At 27.3% G+C, this 21,758-nt stretch overlaps 4 protein-coding genes across 5 annotated transcripts; 2 read left to right on the plus strand and 2 right to left on the minus strand.

Annotated features, from left to right (window-relative positions):
• The first annotated feature begins 386 nt into the window (after positions 1-386).
• On the plus strand, positions 387-5,949 carry LOC134829268 (alpha-aminoadipic semialdehyde synthase, mitochondrial). Its single transcript, XM_063842278.1, has 7 exons — positions 387-526; positions 584-730; positions 1,263-1,439; positions 2,469-3,621; positions 3,680-3,920; positions 4,810-5,326; positions 5,380-5,949. The coding sequence occupies exons 1-7, from the start codon at positions 452-454 to the stop codon at positions 5,875-5,877; spliced, it is 2,808 nt and encodes a 935-aa protein (XP_063698348.1). The 5' UTR covers positions 387-451; the 3' UTR covers positions 5,878-5,949.
• A 1,692-nt stretch (positions 5,950-7,641) lies between these two features.
• LOC134829527 (ethanolaminephosphotransferase 1) lies at positions 7,642-17,664 on the plus strand. 2 transcript variants are annotated; one of them, XM_063842621.1, is made up of 10 exons: positions 7,642-8,461; positions 14,342-14,410; positions 14,470-14,668; positions 14,724-14,980; positions 15,043-15,197; positions 15,254-15,434; positions 15,508-15,714; positions 15,776-15,817; positions 17,088-17,100; positions 17,456-17,664. In XM_063842621.1, the coding sequence occupies exons 1-10, from the start codon at positions 8,405-8,407 to the stop codon at positions 17,572-17,574; spliced, it is 1,299 nt and encodes a 432-aa protein (XP_063698691.1). In that variant the 5' UTR covers positions 7,642-8,404; the 3' UTR covers positions 17,575-17,664. The 2 variants fall into 2 exon arrangements, with proteins under 2 accessions (XP_063698691.1, XP_063698693.1); XM_063842623.1 differs by lacking the exon at positions 17,088-17,100.
• Positions 17,665-17,693: 29 nt separating this feature from the next.
• LOC134832745 (uncharacterized) lies at positions 17,694-18,593 on the minus strand. The gene is made up of 2 exons (XM_063846876.1): positions 18,393-18,593; positions 17,694-18,332 (listed from the first exon to the last, which is right to left on the minus strand). Exons 1-2 carry the CDS (start codon positions 18,591-18,593, stop codon positions 17,694-17,696), a joined length of 840 nt encoding a protein of 279 aa, XP_063702946.1.
• A 1,898-nt stretch (positions 18,594-20,491) lies between these two features.
• On the minus strand, positions 20,492-21,497 carry LOC134832746 (uncharacterized). Its single transcript, XM_063846877.1, has 2 exons — positions 21,285-21,497; positions 20,492-21,230 (listed from the first exon to the last, which is right to left on the minus strand). Exons 1-2 carry the CDS (start codon positions 21,495-21,497, stop codon positions 20,562-20,564), a joined length of 882 nt encoding a protein of 293 aa, XP_063702947.1. The 3' UTR covers positions 20,492-20,561.
• Positions 21,498-21,758: the final 261 nt, after the last annotated feature.

Here is a 21,758-nt window from a genome sequence, read left to right on the forward strand (position 1 = left end):
GTCTGAAATTGATTTGCATGCAAAGTGGTTAACGTTTGTTCATGCGATTCACGATCGATCGCGTTTCGTTGCGTTTTGAAATTTAAAATTTTTTTGTTAAAAAACGTGACTTAACTAACGAATTTTTAAAAAAATTTAAAAATTTTCTAAAAAAAATATTTTTTTAAAAAATTTTGTTCTAAAAAACTATTTTTTTTATCAGAAAATCTTTTTAAGAGGTCAAAATTCTGAACTTTTACAACAACAAAGTAACTCGTTCCCCATTCATAAGATTTCGGTGAGCAGCAACAACAACAATTTCCTTATCACTTTTAATGAGAATACAAAAGATCACTTATTCGCTCCATTTTCGTGTCTTCGAGTTTCAGTTTCTATTTGGACGTCATTCGGATCGCATCTAAAAAATAAAAGAAAAAAAAAATCAAAAATTAGTTTCACGAAATATTTCAAGATGATTTTTCGGGCAACGAAACATTTGACGTCCTCAACTGCTTTGGGATTTTCCAAATTTTTGCGTTTCAAGCATGTCAGTTTTAAATTTTTTGCGTCGTTTTTTCACATTTTTTAACCTTTTCACTTTTAGTCGGGACGTGTCATCGCAATTAGACGTGAAGATCAATCCGTGTGGGAACGCAGAGCGCCTTTCAACCCCAACACTGTGCGTCAATTCGTGAAGAACGATGTCAAAGTTTTGGTCCAACCATCGAATCGGAGAGCATATCCCATGCAAGTAAGTCGAAAAACTCCAAACTCGAACCATTTTCGGGCTGATAACGTGCTGCGAGAGATCCCAAGGTCGTGTTATTGTACGAAATATTATCATCTCGCACACGAAAAAAAAAAAAGAAAAAAATCTCAGAATGTGTAACCACGTTTCGATGCTGTGAGCGGGCCACACACACACTTATCACTAAATGACAAATTTGTAGGAAAAATGCCAGAGGTGTGCTCCGTTATCAGTAATTTAGCATAAATTTTTACAATTTTACTGCGGGAGTGTGTTGTGTCGTCATGCCATGTCACTACAAAGTACAAAATCCGTTTTGATTGTCACACAATGACCGATAATCTCGTGCAATTTCGGAAATTTGTTGTTATTTTCATTCATCAACACTCCCGTTTCACAATAGAATTTGAGTAAATAAATAAATTAGATTTTTTTTTCGCGTGATTTTAAGGCTAGATAACGTTTTCATAACACTTTCGTTTGTTTACTCGTGTTTATAAATAATTGTCATGTTGCGTAATTTAATTTTTTTTAGGCTTATTTGAATGCCGGAGCTGTCGTTACGGAGGACATTAGTGAAGCAAGTGTCATTTTTGGCGTGAAACAGGTCCAAATTGCGGATTTGATTCCGGGAAAGACGTATTGCTTCTTTTCGCATACGATCAAGGCGCAAGAGTCGAATATGCCGTTGTTGGATGCTGTTATCGATAAGGTAAGAAAAAATTTATAATTAGAAATTTTTTGAATTGAAAAGTTTTGTTGAAAAAATTTAAAAAAATTATTTATTAAAATTTTAGTGAAAAATTTAAAAATAAAAATTGTGAAATTTAAAAAATAAAAAAAAATTCTAAAAAATTAAAAAATGCTTTGAGAAGTATTTAATAAAATTTAATAAAAAATATTATAAGTTTCAAATATTTTAGAGCAAAATTTAATAAAAATTAAAATTATTTTTTAAAAAATTTAAAGAAAAAATTCAATCCATTAAAATTTAAGTTAAAAATTAAAAAAAAAAACTAAAAAAACGGTAAAAAAAATTTTAGAAATAAAAAATATTAAAAATTAATAAAAAAAAATTATGCTTTGAGAAACAATAAAAAAAAGTAGATTGAAATGATTATGAATTTTAAATATTTCAATTTAAAATAAAATGAAAAAAAATCTAAAGCAAAAACAAATTAAAGAATTTTAAATTAATAAAAAATTTTTAAAGAAATATTTCAAAAAATTAATTTTTTTAATTTAAAAAAAAATAAATAAAAATAATTTGAATTCCTTTGAAAATTTTATTTCGGAAAAATTTTATTTTCTTCAAAAAAAAATCATTTAAAAATAAATTTAATTTTATTTCTTTCAAAAAATAATTTAATTAATTAAGGATTTTTTTAATAAAAAAAAAATAAATTAAATTATATTTAAAAGAAAAAAAAAATATTTTTAGTTTTTAAATGATATTTTTTTTTATTTATTTAAATAATTTATTTTATTTTAAGAATTTTTTTTTTTGAAAAAAAGGATCATTTTATTATTTTTTGAATTTAAAAAGAAAAAAAAATTAATTAAATTTATTTAAAAATCAATGAAATTTTGTTCTACAAAATTTTTTAAAATTATAAAAAATTTAAATTATTTATTTTATATTATTTGCAAATATTTGATTTTTTTTTTTAACTTTTTAATTAAATTTTAAAATTTCAATAATTTTTTTGATAAAATTTTCATACAAACCTTTTTTTTTCAGAACATCCGCTTGATCGATTACGAAAAAATGACCAACGATCAAGGAACTCGCGTTGTAGCTTTCGGCAAATACGCTGGAGTCTCCGGAATGATCAACATTCTTCACGGCTTAGGTCTTCGTCTCTTGGCTTTGGGACATCACACGCCTTTCATGCACGTTGGACCAACTCACAATTATCGCAATTCCTCAATGGCACGTCAAGCTATCCGCGATTGTGGTTACGAAATTTCATTGGGAATGATGCCAAAATCGATCGGGCCATTAACGTTCGTTTTTACGGGCACAGGAAATGTCTCGCAAGGCGCTCAGGAGATTTTCAACGATCTCCCCGTGGAATTCGTTCCTCCGAGTAAACTTAAAAAAGTCGCCGAACACGGAAGCACAAACAAAATTTACGGTTGCGAAGTGTCTCGATCGGATCATATTGAGAGAATTGACGGCGGAGGCTTCGATCCGCAAGAATATGAGGAATTTCCTGAACGTTACACGTCAACTTTCAGTCGAAATATCGCTCCGTATGCCTCGGTGATTGTCAATGGGATTTATTGGGCTGTCGGAAGTCCGAAACTTTTGACAATTCCCGATGCCAAGACACTTTTGAGACCAATTAATGCGCCTTGGTTGCCCGCAAGTCGCGGAGCGCCCGTTTTACCGCATCGCATGTTGGCAATTTGTGACATCAGTGCTGATCCGGGCGGTTCTATTGAGTTTATGAATGAATGTACGACAATTGACACTCCGTTCTGCTTGTACGACGCCGATCGCAATAAGGATACGAAGAGTTTCAAGGGTCCCGGAGTGTTAGTTTGCTCCATTGACAACATGCCAACGCAATTGCCACGCGAATCGACAGATTTGTTCTCGGAATTGTTGTATCCGTATGCCTATGACATCATGCAAAGTGACGCTTCGAAGCCTTTGGAGTCGCAAAACTTCTCAAAAACTGTCATGAATGCCGTTATCGCGAGTAATGGAGCTTTGACACCCAATTTCGCGTACATTAACGACTTACGGGACTCCCATTCACGCTCTCGTCACAAGGCGCCGGGCACTCAAGCAGAGAAACGCGTTTTGGTTTTGGGCGCTGGAATGGTTTCCGCTCCTTTGGTCGAATATTTGCATCGAGATTCGCCGAGAGTTGCAATCAAAGTTTGTGAGTATCGCGAAAAAATCTTTAAAAAACCTGAAATTAATAATTTTTTATCAAATAGGCTCTCAAGTGAAAGAAGAAGCAGATCGCTTAGCTGATCGTTATTCAGGCGTTGAGTCAAATTACTTGAATGTCGAGCAAAATCCAGAAGCTCTTGCTGAAATGTGTGCCGAAAGTGACGTTGTCGTCTCACTTTTGCCTTATAGTCTTCATGGAAAGGTCGCTAAACACTGCATTGAAGGAAAAACGCATTTAGTTACTGCTAGTTATGTCACCGATGAAGTTCAAGCCTTGCATAATGAGTAAGTTTCTTATTTTTTCAACCTTGAAGACAAAAAAAAAATTTTTTAAATGTTTTCGATTTCCTCCTATTTAATTTTTTTTTTAAATTTTTATGTAAATTTTCAAATTTCGGTTAAATTTAACAACAAATTTTTGAATTTTCATAAAAATTTGTTCAATCGTCAATAATTTCTTATTTTTTTTTTAAACATTTTCATAAATTTTTGAAATATTTTTAAGAAAATATTAAAATTTTGGCTCATTTTTTTACAAAAGTTTTTTTTTTACTCAAAATCAGATCAAATGTCAAAATTTTTTTAATTTAAATTTTTTAAAAATAATTTTGAAAAAAAAATTTAACAATTTTGGTTCATTTTTATTTTAATTTTCTTTAAAATAAGTTAATATATTTTCTTATTTCATAATTTTGGAAATATTTTAACAAAATAATTAATTTTTGTTTCATTTTTTAAAATTATTTTTGAAAGAAGATCAGAATTTATTTGAATAAAATTTTTTTTAAAATTTTATAAAAAAAAAAATTAGTTGAATTTTTCCAAAAACTTTAGAAAAATATAAAAAAAAAATTTAAAATTTGTTCGATAGCCAAAAATTTTTTTTTTACTTTTTATAATTTTAATAATTTGTATGAAAGTTTTTCAATTTTAGTTTAGTTTTTCCAAAAACTTTATAAATTATAAAAATTTTTCCAAAAATTAGTTCAAAAGTAAATATTTTTAAAATTTCATAAGAAAATGTACAATTTTTTAATACAAAAGTATGAAAAAAATTTTTTTCTTCAATTTTTTTTAAAGTTTCTGAAATCGAAAACATTTTTAATTTTAAAAAATTTAAATTTCTTATTTTTTCATAAAAAATCAAAATTTATAAAATTTTTTAAATTTTTAGTGCATTGAAGAACGACGTTACCTTATTCAACGAAGTCGGTTTGGATCCCGGAATCGATCATTTGCTCGCCATGGAAGCCATTGACGACATTCACGACAAAGGAGGCGTTATCGAGTCTTTTGTCAGTTTTTGCGGCGGTTTGCCAGCTCCCGAGCATTCCGACAATCCTCTTCGTTACAAATTCTCGTGGTCTCCGCGCGGAGCAATCATCAATACTCTCTCATCCGCTCGTTATTTGTCAAAAGGACAAATTGTCGAGATTCAAGGAGGCGGCGATTTGATGTCAGCTCCCAGATCTTTAGATTTCTTGCCTGGATTCTCCCTCGAGGGCTTCCCAAATCGCGACAGCTTGAAATACCAAAAGTTGTACAACATGGGACCTCATTTGCATACTCTCGTTCGCGGAACAATTCGTTTCAAGGGCTTTACCGAATGTATTAAGACGTTGCAGTTGATTGGTTTGATCGATCCCGAGCCTCATCCAATGTTGCATCCACAGGGACCTGAAATTACTTGGGTTTGTATTTTCGATTTTTTTTATGAAATTTCATTAAAATTTGCTTTTTTTAGCGTCAAGTTATCATAAATCTCCTTGGACTCGTCGATAACGACATTTTCATCGACAATTTGAAACAAATTATCATGGATCGCGATGGAAATCCCGATTATTTGGAGGAATTAGGACTTCTCGAGAACACTCCGGTTGTGAAACAAGAAACCCCAATTGATACATTGTGCGGATTTTTAGCTAAAAAATTGGCAATTAAGCCCGATGAGCGTGATTTGATCATTTTGCGTCATGATTTCGGCATTGCATGGCAAGATGGACGCAAGGAAGAACGCGGAATTAATCTCGTCGTTTATGGGCAACCAGCAGCGCAAAATGGACACTCCGCTATGGCAGTTACCGTTGGATTCCCCGCCGCAATTGCCACAAAGATGATTTTGGATGGCGAAATTCAGCAACGCGGTGTCGTCTTGCCATTCGCACAAGACATTTATCGCCCGATGTTGTCGCGATTGAGACAGGAAGGTATTATTTCAACGGAAACCTCGAAATTTGTTTAAATTTTTTTTTTTATGTAAATTGTAAGCTTGTAAATTTAAAGAAAATAAAAATAATATAAATTCACGCCGTCACTGTAAATTTCTTATATATACTGACTCGCGTACATTGAAACCCTTATCACGATAGAAAAGCACGTCGTCAACGTTGAGGAAAGCATTAAATACGTGCCGACACTTGTTCAGTGCTTGAACGTTCGTCTGGTTAAGAGTTCTGCGGTTGTGTGAGTGAATGTAAACAATTCTCAGAACATCGTACGATGCATTCGGATGTCGGCGTGTGTTCTTGTGGTAGTTCATTAGAGAGGGTCAAATTTTCAATTAAACTTTTTTTTAAAGAAAAACTTTTAATTTTTCTAAAACGTACGAATTGTATCAATTACAATAAAAATCAGTCAAACAGAACAATATTTAAATTCGTACAAGTTTATTTTTTTTAAATAAATAAAAATAATAAAAAAAAAATAAAAATAATATGTTATCAAAATCTTATAGTAAAAATTTATTTTTTTTTTCAAAATATTAAACTTCATGAAAGATTCTTTTCCTTTCTTTCAAAGAATAAGAAATTTTAAACTAAAAAAAATTTAAAATTGAAAATATTTTATGAAGATTATTTCCTCAACAACTTGTGTTTCTTTGTAGAAGTTAATAAAAAAAATATTTATAGGTATAGCTAAAATTTAAAAATTGTTGAAAAAAACATGACATAAAAAAATAAGTATTCTATTTCTTAAATTTTTTAAAGAACATTCAACTCATTTCAAATATCTTTAAGGGTTTCTTATGATTTGCTGAGAAATATGCATCTCATAAAGGATTTTATAATGTACTCTTCGGTCGACTAATTTAACAGCGGGTAAAAATATTGTTTTTCTAATTGTATAAGTGAAAATTTTGTAACAGAATGTGTCTCGTCCCAGAATATATCAATTCATCTTCTTAAACATTTACTTAGGATCAGCAAGAATTGAGTTGGAATATATATTGTTGTTCATAACACATAGTCAACAGTCTATGATGCCTTCAGAAATTAAAATTTCAAACTAAACTAATTTTTTACAATTGAAAATATTTAATGATGATTCATGTAGATTTGTGTTCAATCATTTGAACCGTCCTTTGTTTGAAATAGCCTCAGTTTAATAGGTTAGTTTAGGTTAGTTACTATGTGAAATATGCAAACATATTATATGATGAAAAGTAATTCTATAATTCAGGAGTTATTTGATGCTGTATCTAAACCTGTGAATAGAAAATTAAAAAATAAATAAAAATAGTAAAAATAATAAAATTTTCGTTTCTTACCTTTAATATTAATTTTAAACTTTTAATTTTTAATTTCTTTAAATTATAAAATTTCAAAATTTTTTTTTTAATTTAGGGATTTTACTTAATGAAAAGAGTTTTTTTTCTTATTTTTTTCACTTTTTCAATATTTTACTTATTTCACTTTGAACATTTAAATACTTAAAAAAAAAAATTAAAATTTTTTTACATTTACATTTATTTTATTAATTTTTTTTTATTTGAAATTTTTTATTTCAATTTTATTTAATTTTATAATATAAAAAAATATGTAAAAAAAATCGACCCATCCTACCAACAATGAATCAACTGCATTCTTCCATATAGAACATTTTTATTACTTTTCTACACACACACATTTATTCAGACTCGCGCACAACCACACTCAAACCTCTCAAAAAATCATGTGTTGCAACTAGTTGTCGGTCTTCGTGATGTTAGTATCACTCTGACATTCATTCGGTTCGTATCACGAAAAAAAAATTAAATTTATTCAAAAATTAGAATAGACAATTATTAAATTCTTCTTTATTTTTACTTTTACAACTTTTGTGTATTTTTATCGTTTACACATTTTTTTTTTCTTTACAAAAAACAAACAAACACGACGCGTTAACAAAACTGTAGTTCGTGCAACTGAATCTGGAACAATAAATGGATGATAATACGATCAGCACAATAAAATTGCATCTTTTATAGATTTAGCGAACAATCAGCAACTTGTAACACGCAAAAAATAAAAATCACGGAAAAAACATACAAATTTAATGAGTTGCAAAAAAAAAGTAAAACGAAGAAATATTGAGCAAGTGTAAAAGCCGGATGCAAAAATTAAAGAAGATTGTCAGGCCAGACGACGAGCACGAGAGTCTGTAGTGTTTAAATTCAGAAATAAATAGAAAAATACGCGTGCTTTGTTATCAGTGTGACGACTCGGTGATACTACACTTTTATATTGCCCGGCAAAAATTTTACTTTCAGTCGGTCACTCACTCACAATTTTTTATTATTCTTTTTTTTTTTGTTATAAATAAATAAATTCAAGAAAGAACGAAGGAAAGAGAGAAAAAACTCACATATTTATAGAAATAGATAACAAAAGTAACTATGAATGGTGTGACATTTGAATCATTTTAATATTTATAGAGCAGTGAGTTACAAAGTTTTTTCAGTAATTAAATTATTATTTTGTATCAAAAAAAAAAGTGAATTTGAAGAAAAAATGTTAGGAATAAAATATTTAAGTGAAGCTCATTTGAAGGGCTTCGATAAGTACAAGGTGAGTAATAATTAACGGTTATTTTTACTTTTTTACACGAAAATAATGATTTTCTATGTGATTCAAGTTGTTTACTGCATTCGATATAAAAGGTGAAAAAGTTGACTTACTTCCGTAAACAAATCGATTTATTTACTTTAATGCAATTTCTGCATTGATAACTCGATTAAAATTGAATTTAAGTTTTTTTTGTATATAAATAAATGTAAAATTTAATTTTGTGAAGTTTTAAATAATTTTTTTTAAAAATAAAATGAAGCGATTTTTGGGTCTTTTGATTGTTTCAATGTTAATTTTTGAATTGACTTTGGAAATTTTTGCCGATGAAAGTGACGAAAATGAGAGCGATGGAAGTGATGAAGATGAAGGACCTCCGGGTAAAATTCAAAAAAAAAAATATTTTTAAAAAATTTTAAATTATTTTTTAAATTTAAAAGGACCTGTTTGTGATGAAAATAATAATCCTACGGAATATTGTAGAGAAGTTTGTGGTGAAATTTGGGAGCCAGAATGCGATCAAGAAGGAAGATGTGTATGTTAGGATAAGAAAATTTTGAAAATAATTAAAGAAAAAATCATTAAATGATATAAAAATTAATGAAATTTATCTTAAAAAATGTTTAAAGAAAAAAAAAATTTGAAGTTTTTCAATTAAAAAAAAAATAAAAATTATTTTTAAAAAATTAAATAATAAATTTTATGATTTAAAAAAAATTGTTTAAATTTTTTCAAATAATTTTTTTCTTTTTTTTTCAAAAAAAAATTGAATTGATTGAAATTGCAATAAAATATTTTATTTTTTTTTTATAATTGATTAAATCGCATTGATAACTTAAATTAACTGAAATTTGTTCTTTATAAAAATAAATAAATAGGCGCGATTTTACTGTCAGATTTTGACAAGTTTTGAAAATTAAAGAAAAATGAAGCGATTTTTGTGTTTTTTGTTAATTTCAATATTAATTTTTGAGCAAACTATGGAAATTTTTGCCGATGGATATGAAGAAAATGAAAACAATGAAGAAGATTCATATTCGGGTAAAAATAATTGAGATTAAAAAAAAATTTTTTTTTTTCAAGTTTTTTTTTTATTAAAGGACCGTGGTGTGAAAAGGGAAAATCCACGGGAAACTGTGAAAAATTTTGTAAAAGCTGGATAAAAACTGCAAGAGCAGAATGCGATGAGTATGGAGATTGTATTTGCTGGGGCAAGAAAGATAACGTAGAAATGTTCTACAGACCGCCATCGTAATAAAAATTAATCATGCGAAATTTTGTGAAAATGAAGAAAATTTTAAAAATAAATTTTTCATGGAAAGAATTTGAAAAACATTTTTAAAATATTCAATGTTTGCTTTAAAATTCTTAAAATAAAAAAAATATTTTTTTACGCTGATTCAAAGAAAAATTTTTAATTTATTTATTTAATTTTTCTTATAGTAAATTTTAAAAAATTTTCAAATCATTTCATCAGAAAATTTAAAAAAATTACAAAAATGCAATTTTCTTGCTTTGATTGATTAAAAAAGCTTTGATAACTCGATTAATTTTTTTATTTCTTTTTAAATGCTTCACATTTCCGTGAGTTTTAGTTAAACAATAAATTTTGAATACTAAGAAAAAATAAAATAAAAATGAAGCAATTTTTGTGCATTTTACTGATTTCTTTGATAATATTTCAACTAACTTTGGAAATATTTGCTATGGATAGCAAAGAATATAGCGAACGAATTGAAGCCAAATGGTGCAATAAAAATGGGTCTCCAACTAATTTTTGTATAAAAAATTGCAAAATTTGGTGGCGTGATTCGTTACCTCGTTGTAAAGATAAAATTTGTTTATGTAAATAAAGTAAAAAATATAAAATAATTTTGAAAAAGTTGTAAATAAAAATTCTGTAAAAATGTTTATTTTTAAATTAATTTGAGTTTTTATTTATTTATTTTTGTAAAATATTGCAAAAAAAAAATATGGCAAAAAAATTTTTTTTATCAATATTACGATAAATAATTACAATTTCTTGCTTTTATTTTATTAAAAAGCGTTGATAACTTAATTATCCAACTTTTTTCTTTATAATTTCCTCATTTTGTAGAAAAACTTTAGTTTAATATAAAATATTCATCAAAAATAAAAAATAAAGAAAATGTTAAAATTATTCCGAATTTTTATAATTTCTATAATAATTTTCCAAATAACTTTGGAAACTTTTGCTGACGACGAAGAAAAAGACTCGAAGAAAAAATCTGATGCTGAATGGTGCGATACCAATGGAAAACCGACACCAACTTGCATAGAAAATTGTAAAAAGTTTGGGGGTCATATTCGACTTCACAGTAACAAGACGGGATTTGTTTGTTTCAAAAAAGTTGACGAAAAACCTGAAAAACTTAAATTTTTCTTCTAAAAAAAATTAAAATTTATTTTAATAAAAAAAAAATTATTAAAAAAAATTATTTAAAAATTTTTTTTTATCAATTTAAAAAATTTATTAAGTTTTAAATTTTTTTTATCAAACATAATTTTTAAAAATTTCCATGCAAAATTTGATTTTCTGCTTTAATGAATTTAATTTTTGCATTTATAAAAAAATTATTTAAAAAATATTTTTTCTCTACATTTCAACATTCAACTCTTGAACATCATGAGAACTTTTCTTATAATTTTATTAATTTTCACATTAATTTTTTGTTCGTTCGCCAAAAAGAGACCCGGTAAGCTTAAATTTAAATTTTTTATTTATTTTTTTAAATAAATAATTTTTAAAAACTTAAAGGTCCCGTTTGTGACGAATTTGGAAAGCCATTGCCGAAATGTAGCAGCATGTGTCGTTGCATCGGATATCGTGAATCTTGCGAAAATAACGTTTGTCTTTGTTGGGAACCTTGAAAAATTGCCCTGAAGGTCAAATAATTTGACTAAAATTTCAATAAAAGACAAAACTTTGTTTAAAATTTCACGAAGATTAACTCATTTAATTAGACAGATGCTTCAAAATTGTCTTGAAGAGAAAATTATTCGCCCGTGACACGAATTTAAAGACATTTTATTAAATTTTTTTAAAGATGATGAAATTTTAATCGCAATTTTTAGATTTTCTCAGCTTTTTCCATAAAATTGGAAAGCAATCACATCTCACAGGCCATTGATCCGCATCTCTTACTTCACAAGCGGGATCTTTTCCTTGCTTATTACATCTTTCAGTACAAGCTCTTGTCGGAACGATTATCAGTTGTCCATCAGTTACCAGATATTTGCAATAATCCGGTTCTAAAATGATAAAAAATAAAATTTTAATTATTTTCATGATTTTTTTGGAGCTCACCTGTGTCATTAACGGGCCTTTCATAGTTCAAAAGTGCTGAAACCGTAAAAATTTCTGAAAATAAAACAAAAAATATAAAATTTAATGTAAAAACCATCTCGTCAAAAGTCATAAAATATCTGAAAAAATTAAATTTTCAGCATTTTTTTAAGGAAAATTTTTTAATTCGTCTCAAATAATCGAATTTACGATAGAAATTCATGGAAATCAATTAAACCAATCAACTTTTAATCCTTCAATCAGTCAAAAAGCAAACAAAATTCCCCCAAACACGACACGAATTATGATTAGGCACGAAATGTCACGCTACTTCCATTATTATTTTTTGATTAAATTAATTTTTTGTTGATTCGTCATTTCGTACAGCGGCAACCTGCATGTTGTTATCACATTAATTACTCACAATTGTTGCGTCGACGATATCTAATCTAATCAATTAACGGCTTTCCTCCGAATGGGATGACGTATTTTTGCTGCAATTTGACCGGAATCTACAAAAAAATGACAAAAAAATGAAAAAATCGGAAGAATTTCAACAAAAAATTGATAACAATGGAATTTTATATGAAAAAAATCTGAAAATGTAAATCTTATCAATTGAATTGAACCAAAAATAATACAAAAAATTGTAATTTTGTAAGAAAAAATTCAATTTTATTAATTGCGATTTCCGTTTCAATCGAATTCTTGTTAAATAAATATTTCAGTGAACTTTTTTCATTGTAACGAGTAAAGACGAAGTACTAAAAGTGTTCATTAAATGATAATTCTTTAATTGATTAACGGAATTATTGTTAAAATATTTACATTTCTTGATAATTTTACGTTGCGACAAGTAAAAATTGTACTTTAATCACATTTTTTTCGAGTAATTCACAGAACTTTTTTATGATCATGACCTTCTTTCGTAATTTTTATATGAGAGTGTTTGCTGAATGATGGTTCGCTAATCGGCAAGTCGCTAAGGGAATAGTTCAAGGGAGGGATCAAGCATGTGTTTACAGATTTTTTTCTATTTTAGAACAGAACAGATGATTTTTTTTTGCTTGTACGAGAGACCTTGAATTGATAACTGAGAGGAGACAAAGCGGTTGATGGGTCATTGTCATTAACAGCCTTGAGATTTTTTTAATCCATTGAGTGACAAAGTGATTAAAAATTATTTAAAATGTATAAGAATTATAAAATTCAATTAAATTTAAATTAATTTTATTTAAATTAAATTTTAATTAAAAATTAAATTTAAAAAATTTTTATTTATTTTTTTTTTTTTTTTTGAAAAATTAAAGAAAATTTATCAAAAGTAAAAAATTAAAAATTAATAATTTTTTTTAAATTGAATTTTATTTTGAAATAATATTGAAAAAATAATTTTGAGAAAATTTTGAAATAATTTTAAAATAAAAAAAATAATTTTAAAAATTCCTCTAAATTAATTTTTTTTTTTTCAATATTTTTTAAGTTAAAAATTTTGACGTCATGAACCGTCATTTTAATTAATTTTATTTTTTACGACATAATTTTCAACTCATTAGATCAAATTATGAGTCAACTGAAAGTTGTACGTCATAAATTTCGGCTTAATATTTTACGAAGGGGTCATTAGAGTACAAAAATTTCTTTGAAAAAAATATTTTTTTATCCATCGCATACTAAAATTAATCTATGGATTCTAAAAATAGAAACTTTTGTTTTACAAAATTGCTTAGAGAGCTGTCGTCACGTCGTTCAAACGGAAATTTTAATGCATTATGCAAGAAAAATACGAATTATGAGATTTTTCAAAGAAAATTTGTTGATTTTAAATTTTCTTAAATAATTGATTTTTAATTATTTTTTTTTTAATAAAATCTAAAATCTAAATTAATATTTTTTTTATTTTTTCATTATTCAAATATTTTAATTTTAAATTAAATTAAATATTAATTTTTTAAAATAAATTTTCCAACTTTTTTAATTTTTAATATTTTTAAACGGAATTTAATTTTTTTCTTTAATTTTTTATTATTTATTTTTTAATTATTTTTTTTTATAAAATAAAACTAATTTTTATAAAAAATAAAAAAAAAATTAAAAATAAATAAATCAATTAATTAGGTATTTCAATTTTTTTTAATAATTTCAATAATTTTTCTTTTTTTTTCAAATTTATTAATCTGAATTTTATTTTGTAAAAATTATTTTGTACGAAATTGAATTAAATTATAACTTTGGTATACAAATTATTAAAAATTCGCTACAATTTATAAAAAAATTATTTTTGGACCGAAATTTTTGTAAAAATCTTTCATAAAATAATTTTTAAATTAAATTTAAAAGTGTGAGAAAAACAATTTCCGCTTCAAAAATTTATAAAATATAAACAACTTACCAAATTTTTGTATTTTTCGCTTAAAAATCCTCTCATAATATAAAATTTGTTAGTAAAAAACTTGCCAACTCCATTATTTCCATGCAAAAATATCACTTAAAGTGATAAAAATGTCTCAAATGTCGTCGATGATTAATGACTCACATGCAAAACTAACTTTAAAAATTATTTTTTCTCTTTTCAGTACAACTGTGTCGACAAATCATGGTTTAGTAACAATGTGATGCACCCTTTTTGGAACAAATGTGTGACAGTAAGTCCTGAAAACTCCTTAAATCTATAAAAAAATTAAAATTTTTTATTATTTTTCAGTATTTCCCTCGATGGCTCGCCCCAAATCTCATCACATTCAGCGGATTTCTCCTCACAATCCTAAATTTCTTCCTCATCGCGTACTACGATTACGACTTTCACGCTGCTGATGCCGAAAAATACCGCAACGAACCGAATCCGATACCGAGATGGGTCTGGTTAGTTGCAGGAATAAATTTATTTGTCGCTTATACATTAGGTTTGTTGCTTTTTTCACGTTTTATATCAAAAAAATAATTAAAATTTCGTCGTAGATGGCATTGATGGGAAACAAGCACGTCGTACAGGCACGAGTTCCCCGCTGGGCGAATTATTTGATCACGGATTAGATTCCTATTCGACCTCTATTATCCACATTTACATGTTCAGCTTGTTCGGAAGACAGGATTTCTCCCCCATACGGATGCATTTTATCGTAATTGCGGGCGTCGTGAACTTTTACATCACGCATTTCGAGAAATATAACACCGGGATTATGTATTTGCCGATTGCTTATGACTATGTCATGTGTGTAAGTACCTCACCTGTGTCGTAAATGGGACAAAATTAGATTTTTTATCGATTTTTTTACAGAGCGTTTGCTTATCGCTCGCTTTCACGACGATAATTGGACCGTGGATTTGGACAACGGAGTATTTCGGGATATTGCCGAGACAATTTTTCGAAGTTTTGCTTTACACATCGGGTCCTGTGACGAGTTGGTGGGTTACGGGAAGGAATATTTATCTGTAAAAATTGAATTTTTAACTAAAATTTCATGAAAATTAATTTTTTAACATTTTAGAGGGTACAAAAATAAAACTGGCAAAATGAGACCTTTTTGGGAAGCAGCTCGCCCATTGATGCCCTTGAGTTATTTGATCTTTATTACGACAATTTGGGCCTTTTTCAGCGTCAACGAGATAATTATGGACCAACCAAGACTTTTTTTCATCTTAACGGGAACACTTTTCTCAAATATTTGTGTAAGAAATGAAGAATTTTATCTCAAAAAAGCTTAAAATCTCAAATTTCTTAATTTTTATCTCTTATTTTTAGTGTCGCTTGATCGTTGCGCAAATGAGCGATACCGTAACTGAACGTTTCAATGCCTTACTTTATCCAACGACGCTTTGTGTGATAGTATCTTGCTTCCCATATGCCTTGCTGAACCTTCAGCCAATCACTTTGGAGGTCGAACGATGGATTATTTACGTTTTAACGGGATTTGTGACACTCGCGCACATTCATTACGGAGCAGGAGTTGTAAGAATTCGCCTGAAAAATTAAGAAAAAAATTAATTTTAATTAAAAAAATTTTTTTTAGGTCTGCGAAATGTGCGATCACTTCAAAATCCGCTGCTTTAAGGTAAAATCGGCTCCCCTTGTAAATAATTGTCATAAAAATAAACTTAATGGTAGTTTTAATAACAACGGCAACTTAGAAATTAAGCAAAATGGAACGAAAAAGGAATGAAATTATTTTTAAAAGGAAATTATTTACACAAAAAAAGTGAACGAACCGAAAGGCTTAACCAAAGAATATTATATTGACAGCATCCACAAAAAAAATACTAACAAATATTGAATTCTGATAAAAAAAAATAGTTTCAATTTAATTTCTAAGGGAAAGACAAACAAACTTGTAAATATTTTTAGGAGGGATATTTTTTTGACAATTTATAAATTATTATTTAATTTTATATTTTATAAAGATTTATCAAGCAAACATTTTTGAATTATTTAAAAATTGTGACCTAAGTTAAAATTTCTTTAATTTTTATTTTAATTATTAAAAAAATATTTTTGCATGAATTATTTGGGATTTTTTAGAAAGAAATTTTAATTCAGGTTATTATTTTTGAATGTTGTTTTTCTGTGTTTTATTTATAAATTTATTTTTTTTTATTTGTTGTATTGTCCGTTTTTTAGATTTCTTGTAAATATTTTGGTCTGTTAGATTTTTTTTTATTATTTTTAAATTTTCGCACGATATTAAATTAATAATTTTTTAGATTTTTAATGGATTTTAGCCAATTTTATAGCTAATAAAATAAAAAATTTATTTCATAAACCGTCCTTAATTCAAAAAAAAATTAAAAACAATCTTAAATTAAAAGGAAATTATTCAAAGTAGGAAAAAATAAAAAAAAAAATTTCTAAATTCTTATGTTGTTAATTTTTCTGTTTTTAAACATTTTTAATTTTAATTTAATTTTTTTTTAAATGGAATTTTATTTTTAATATTTTTTAAACGAAATTTTTATTTTTTTTAATTTTTCAATATTTTTTTTAATTCAATATTTTTTTCTAAATTTAAAATTTAATTAAATTTATATTTTAATTTTTTTTTATATATTTTTAATTTTTTTTTTATCATTTTTGTATTTTAAGATTTTTCTTTAAAAAAAAATTATTTTATTAATTTATAATTTTCTTCTTGTGTGACGTCAAAATTAAATTTTTCTCGTAAATTAATCTGTAGAATTTTTTCCTTTAAAAGTTTGTTAGTTTTGTAGAATTTTCGCTTCTTTTTTCCTTTCTGTCAGTATTTCGTCCCAAGCTTAGTTGATTTTTTTACTTCAATTTTTTGACACGAATCGTTCCTGATATTTCAAAAAATTTAAATTTTCTTACAGATTGCAGATTATAGTAAGTATGCACCAATTTTAGAGGAATAAAAATTAACAATTCGGAAAAAAATTAAAAATTAAGCTAAAAAATTGTAAATAATTAATTTTTTAATAAAAATAAAAAAAAATATTCAAAACGCATCAAAAACTAATAAAATTGGCACTAATTTTAAATTATAATTTTTTTTTATTATTTTTGGATTATTTTTATTTGTTTACAAAAAAAAATATTATTATTTTTTTACAACTTTAATTTGCATGAAGCTATAAACCTAGATTTAAAAAACTTGTAAGAAATGTTATAAAAAAAAATAAGAAGAAATTTTTCGAATAAATTATTTTTTATTTACATCACTCGCAAACGCACATTTTAGGTGACATCTGTTCAACCAGTAGCAGTTGCAGTTCAAGCAGTGCCAGCACCTGTCTCGGAAAGTATGGAAAATCAAGTCTGAAGAAACACGACAGCTTAGATAAAATTCTGACAGAGTGATTTTTGCAACGAAAATTCCAAAGAAATTGACTTAAAATAATTTTTATACTCCAAAAATATTGAAAATGTGCCAGTTTAAAATTAAAATTTAAGAAAATAAAAAAATTATTTAAAAAAAATTAAAGTTTTGATAAAATTTTTGACTTTGGAGCAACTTGAACGTTGAAAACTCGGTCGATGCATTCAAATCCCTCACTTTTAAAGAGTTTCGCGGATGCTTTATTGCCATCAACGACGATCGCGAACGAGTCTTTGCCTTCTTGAGCTAATAATTTCGCCATATTTCGCACTAAAACTGACCCCAAACCACGTCTTCTGTGTTCTTTTCGCACCTGAAGTGCTGTAAATGCGTTAGATTGACGCAAAAAACACCATCCAAGCAGCTCCTCGTTCGTGTCATCATACACTGCAACGGTTTTATTGAAGCGATGAAACATCTGGAAGTGAGAAAATGACACTTCATGCTTGTACGGATACAGTTCGTAAGTGAGATCCAAGTCCTTTGCTTTGAGAGAAGTCACGTGAAGCCCATCGGGAGCTTTTGTATCCATCAAAAGTGCCTTCCATGAGGGGAGATGATAAAATTTTGTACTTTCGACGGCAATTTTGCGCCATGGTAAAGTATCCAAGACGGATAAATGCCTCAGGTAAGTATAACTTGCGTATAAAGAAGGTTGGTTGAACTGAAATAACGCCAATAAGCGTCGTAAACGACCTTGATCTTCATTTAAAGTGTAGAAAAAAAGCTCGTTATCGTTCTGTAAATAAGCCAAAATATAAAAAATTATGAAAAATAAATAAAAAGATGCGATACTTACAAGAAGATAAAAAGTTCCATCGCTCCAATCTCCATTCAAACACATGATTTGGAAGTTTTCGTCGACGAACGTTGAATCAATGGTCCGATATCGAACGTAGTTGTCAAGTAAATTATAAGGAAGGACATTTTTTGTGGAATTTTTGTACAAATCTCGTAATGAAGACACAGATTTGGCGGGAATTGGTTCTAATTTATCCATTTTTGAGATAAATTATTTTTAAAAATTTTTTGAATTAAATTTTAAAGTGATTTTTTTTTATTTTTTGTGTGTTTTGAACGACGGTCAGTTTGAAACTGAACTCGAATCTTTATTTTTTATTGCTGAATTGGCTTTCTACTTTCTAATTTTGTGTTTCGAGTCTCATCTCTTCTTTTATTTGCCCTCTTCCCTATAAAAATTTAATTGCAATAAAACAAAAATATGTTAATTTAGAACAGATTATTAGAATTTTTATGATTTTTCTATAATTTTTGAAAAAAAAAATTAAACAAAAAGGCTTGAATTAACAAAAAGCGATTTTCAAATTTTTAACGGTAATTTTTTTTAAATCTGATAAATTTTTATCCATTTGGAGCAAGATTTGTCAAAAATTGCTTTGACACAGTTTTTGACACAGTTTTTGACATAGTTTTGCTCTTGATTTAGTTTTTAAAATAAAACTGTGTCAAAGGAAATTTTTTTTTTCAGTTTCAATTTTTTGGCAGTTTTGAGTTGCAAAATGATTAAAAATGATAAATTAGAGCCCTCTGACCAATTTTTATCCATTTGGAGCAAGATTTGACAAAAATTGCTTTGACACAGTTTTTGACACAGTTTTTTTGCTCTTGATTTAGTTTTTAAAATAAAACTATGTCAAAGGAAAATTTTTTTTTCAGTTTCAATTTTTTGGCAGTTTTGAGTTTTAAAATGATTAAAAATGATAAATAAGAGCCCTCTGACAAATTTTTATCCATTTGGAGCAAGATTTGACAAAAATTGCTTTGACACAGTTTTTGACACAGTTTTTTTGCTCTTGATTTAGTTTTTAAAACAAAACTATGTCAAAGAAAATTTTTTTTTTCAGTTTCAATTTTTTGGCAGTTTTGAGTTGCAAAATGATTAAAAATGATAAATTAGAGCCCCATGATAAATTTTTATCCATTTGGAGCAAGATTTGACAAAAATTGCTTTGACACAGTTTTTGACACAGTTTTTTTGCTCTTGATTTAGTTTTTAAAACAAAACTATGTCAAAGAAAAAATTTTTTTTCAGTTTCAATTTTTTGGCAGTTTTGAGTTGCAAAATGATTAAAAATGATAAATTAGAGCCCTCTGACAAATTTTTATCCATTTGGAGCAAGATTTGACAAAAATTGCTTTGACACAGTTTTTGACACAGTTTTTTTGCTCTTGATTTAGTTTTTAAAACAAAACTATGTCAAAGAAAAAATTTTTTTTCAGTTTCAATTTTTTGGCAGTTTTGAGTTGCAAAATGATTAAAAATGATAAATTAGAGCCCTCTGACAAATTTCTATCCATTTGGAGCAAGATTTGTCAAAAATTGCTTTGACACAGTTTTTGACACAGTTTTTTTGCTCTTGATTTAGTTTTTAAAATAAAACTGTGTCAAAGGAATTTTTTTTTTCAGTTTCAATTTTTTGGCAGTTTTGAGTTGCAAAATGATTAAAAATGATAAATTAGAGCCCTCTGACCAATTTTTATCCATTTGGAGCAAGATTTGTCAAAAATTGCTTTTATAAGAATGGCATGAATTTTCATTTATTTTTTTTTTAGAAAAATTATTTTTTTTATTTTAAATACATTATAAATTTTATTCATGCAGTGAGTTTTCTAACTACTTCAACTCTTGTTGGGTTAAATTTTTTTATAATTTTGACTAATTTTAATTATTTTTTAGCTTAGTTTTAAAATACCTAAGATTTGATTTTTTTTATTTAAATTTTTTTTTATTTTTGTTAGATTTTTTTTTAATTTTAACTAAATTAGTTTGAAATATTATTTGAATTAGCGAAAAGGCGAAATTCAAATTTCAACGAATTGACATTTACATTTTTTTTAAATTTTTTCAAAGAAATTTTAAGTTTTTTTTTTGCTTTTTGTATCAAAAACTCTCTTTTTTTATAAAATAATATTTATAGTTCAGTTCAAAGTCAATGAACTCTCTAATTTAATTCCCAATATGTCCAATTGTTCCCTCAATATCCCGATTTCCAAATCCAACCCAATAAACTTTATCAATAATTTCGAATCCCAATTTCTCGAAAAGCTTCATTGAGGGGATATTTCCCTCCGTTACACATGCCAACGTGTCAAAACCTTCTTCCGCCAACTTTTTTGCCATCGATTTAACGATTAACGATCCCAATCCTTGTCGCATTTGTCCTCCGTGCAACACTTGAAGCGCACTTAAGGTCCCCGTTTGATACCGAAAGCACCACGCGAGTAAATTTTCTTCCGCATCAAAAGCTCCCAAGTTGAGATTGAACTTCAAAAGTCTCTTAAAGCCTTGCGCCGTGACATTTTCCGTTCTGTGCGGATAAACTGAGTCAACTGTCGCGATGTGATCATCTGAGGACATTGGTTTGACAGAAATTCCTTCAGGAATGTCAATTTCCATGGCAAGAGCTTTCTCCTTCGGTAATCGATGAAAAAAAGTCATCAACGTGAATTTTTGCTCCCAATTTGAAAAACGAGGAACGATAGTTGGAATTACCGACAAATGCCTTTGATACACGGAACAAGCGAGAAATTCACGATCTGCAGGCAAAAGTGACAACAAAGAAATTAAACGCTCGTTATCTTCATTCAAGGAGTAGAAAAATATTGAATTTCCATCCTAAAAAAAAAAATAAAAATTAATAAAAAAAAAATTTTTTAAATAATTTTTTACCAAAGCAAAGAACGTTCCATCACTCCAATCGCCATTGAGACAAAAAAGTTGAATATCCGTGTTGACGTGTTCCGGATCAATTTTGTGCCAATCGAGGAAATTCTGGATTAAATGATAAGGTAAGCAATATTTTGGCCAATCTCGCGTAAAAAGATCTCTCAAAACGGGCCAATCTTCGATGAAAATTTGATTTGCTTGGTTGACTTCAGACATTCTGCGCGAAAAAAAAAAAATAATAATTGTGATTGTTCAAGTGAGAAATTGCAACTGAACGGAAATAAATTCTATCAATGCAAGTGAATGCAGCTTCCAAACTGTCTTAATTAAAGTAAATTAACACTTTCTGTAAATAAAACGAAGACGAATGTAGCTTGAGACGTCGGAAAATTTCGATTTCAATATTTTTTTTTCTTTGACGGAATTAAATAAATAAAAAAAAAATATTTTTAAAATTAATAATTAATTTTAATGAAA

Source organism: Culicoides brevitarsis, chromosome 2, assembly GCF_036172545.1.
Source record: "Culicoides brevitarsis isolate CSIRO-B50_1 chromosome 2, AGI_CSIRO_Cbre_v1, whole genome shotgun sequence".
Lineage (NCBI taxonomy): Eukaryota > Metazoa > Arthropoda > Insecta > Diptera > Ceratopogonidae > Culicoides > Culicoides brevitarsis.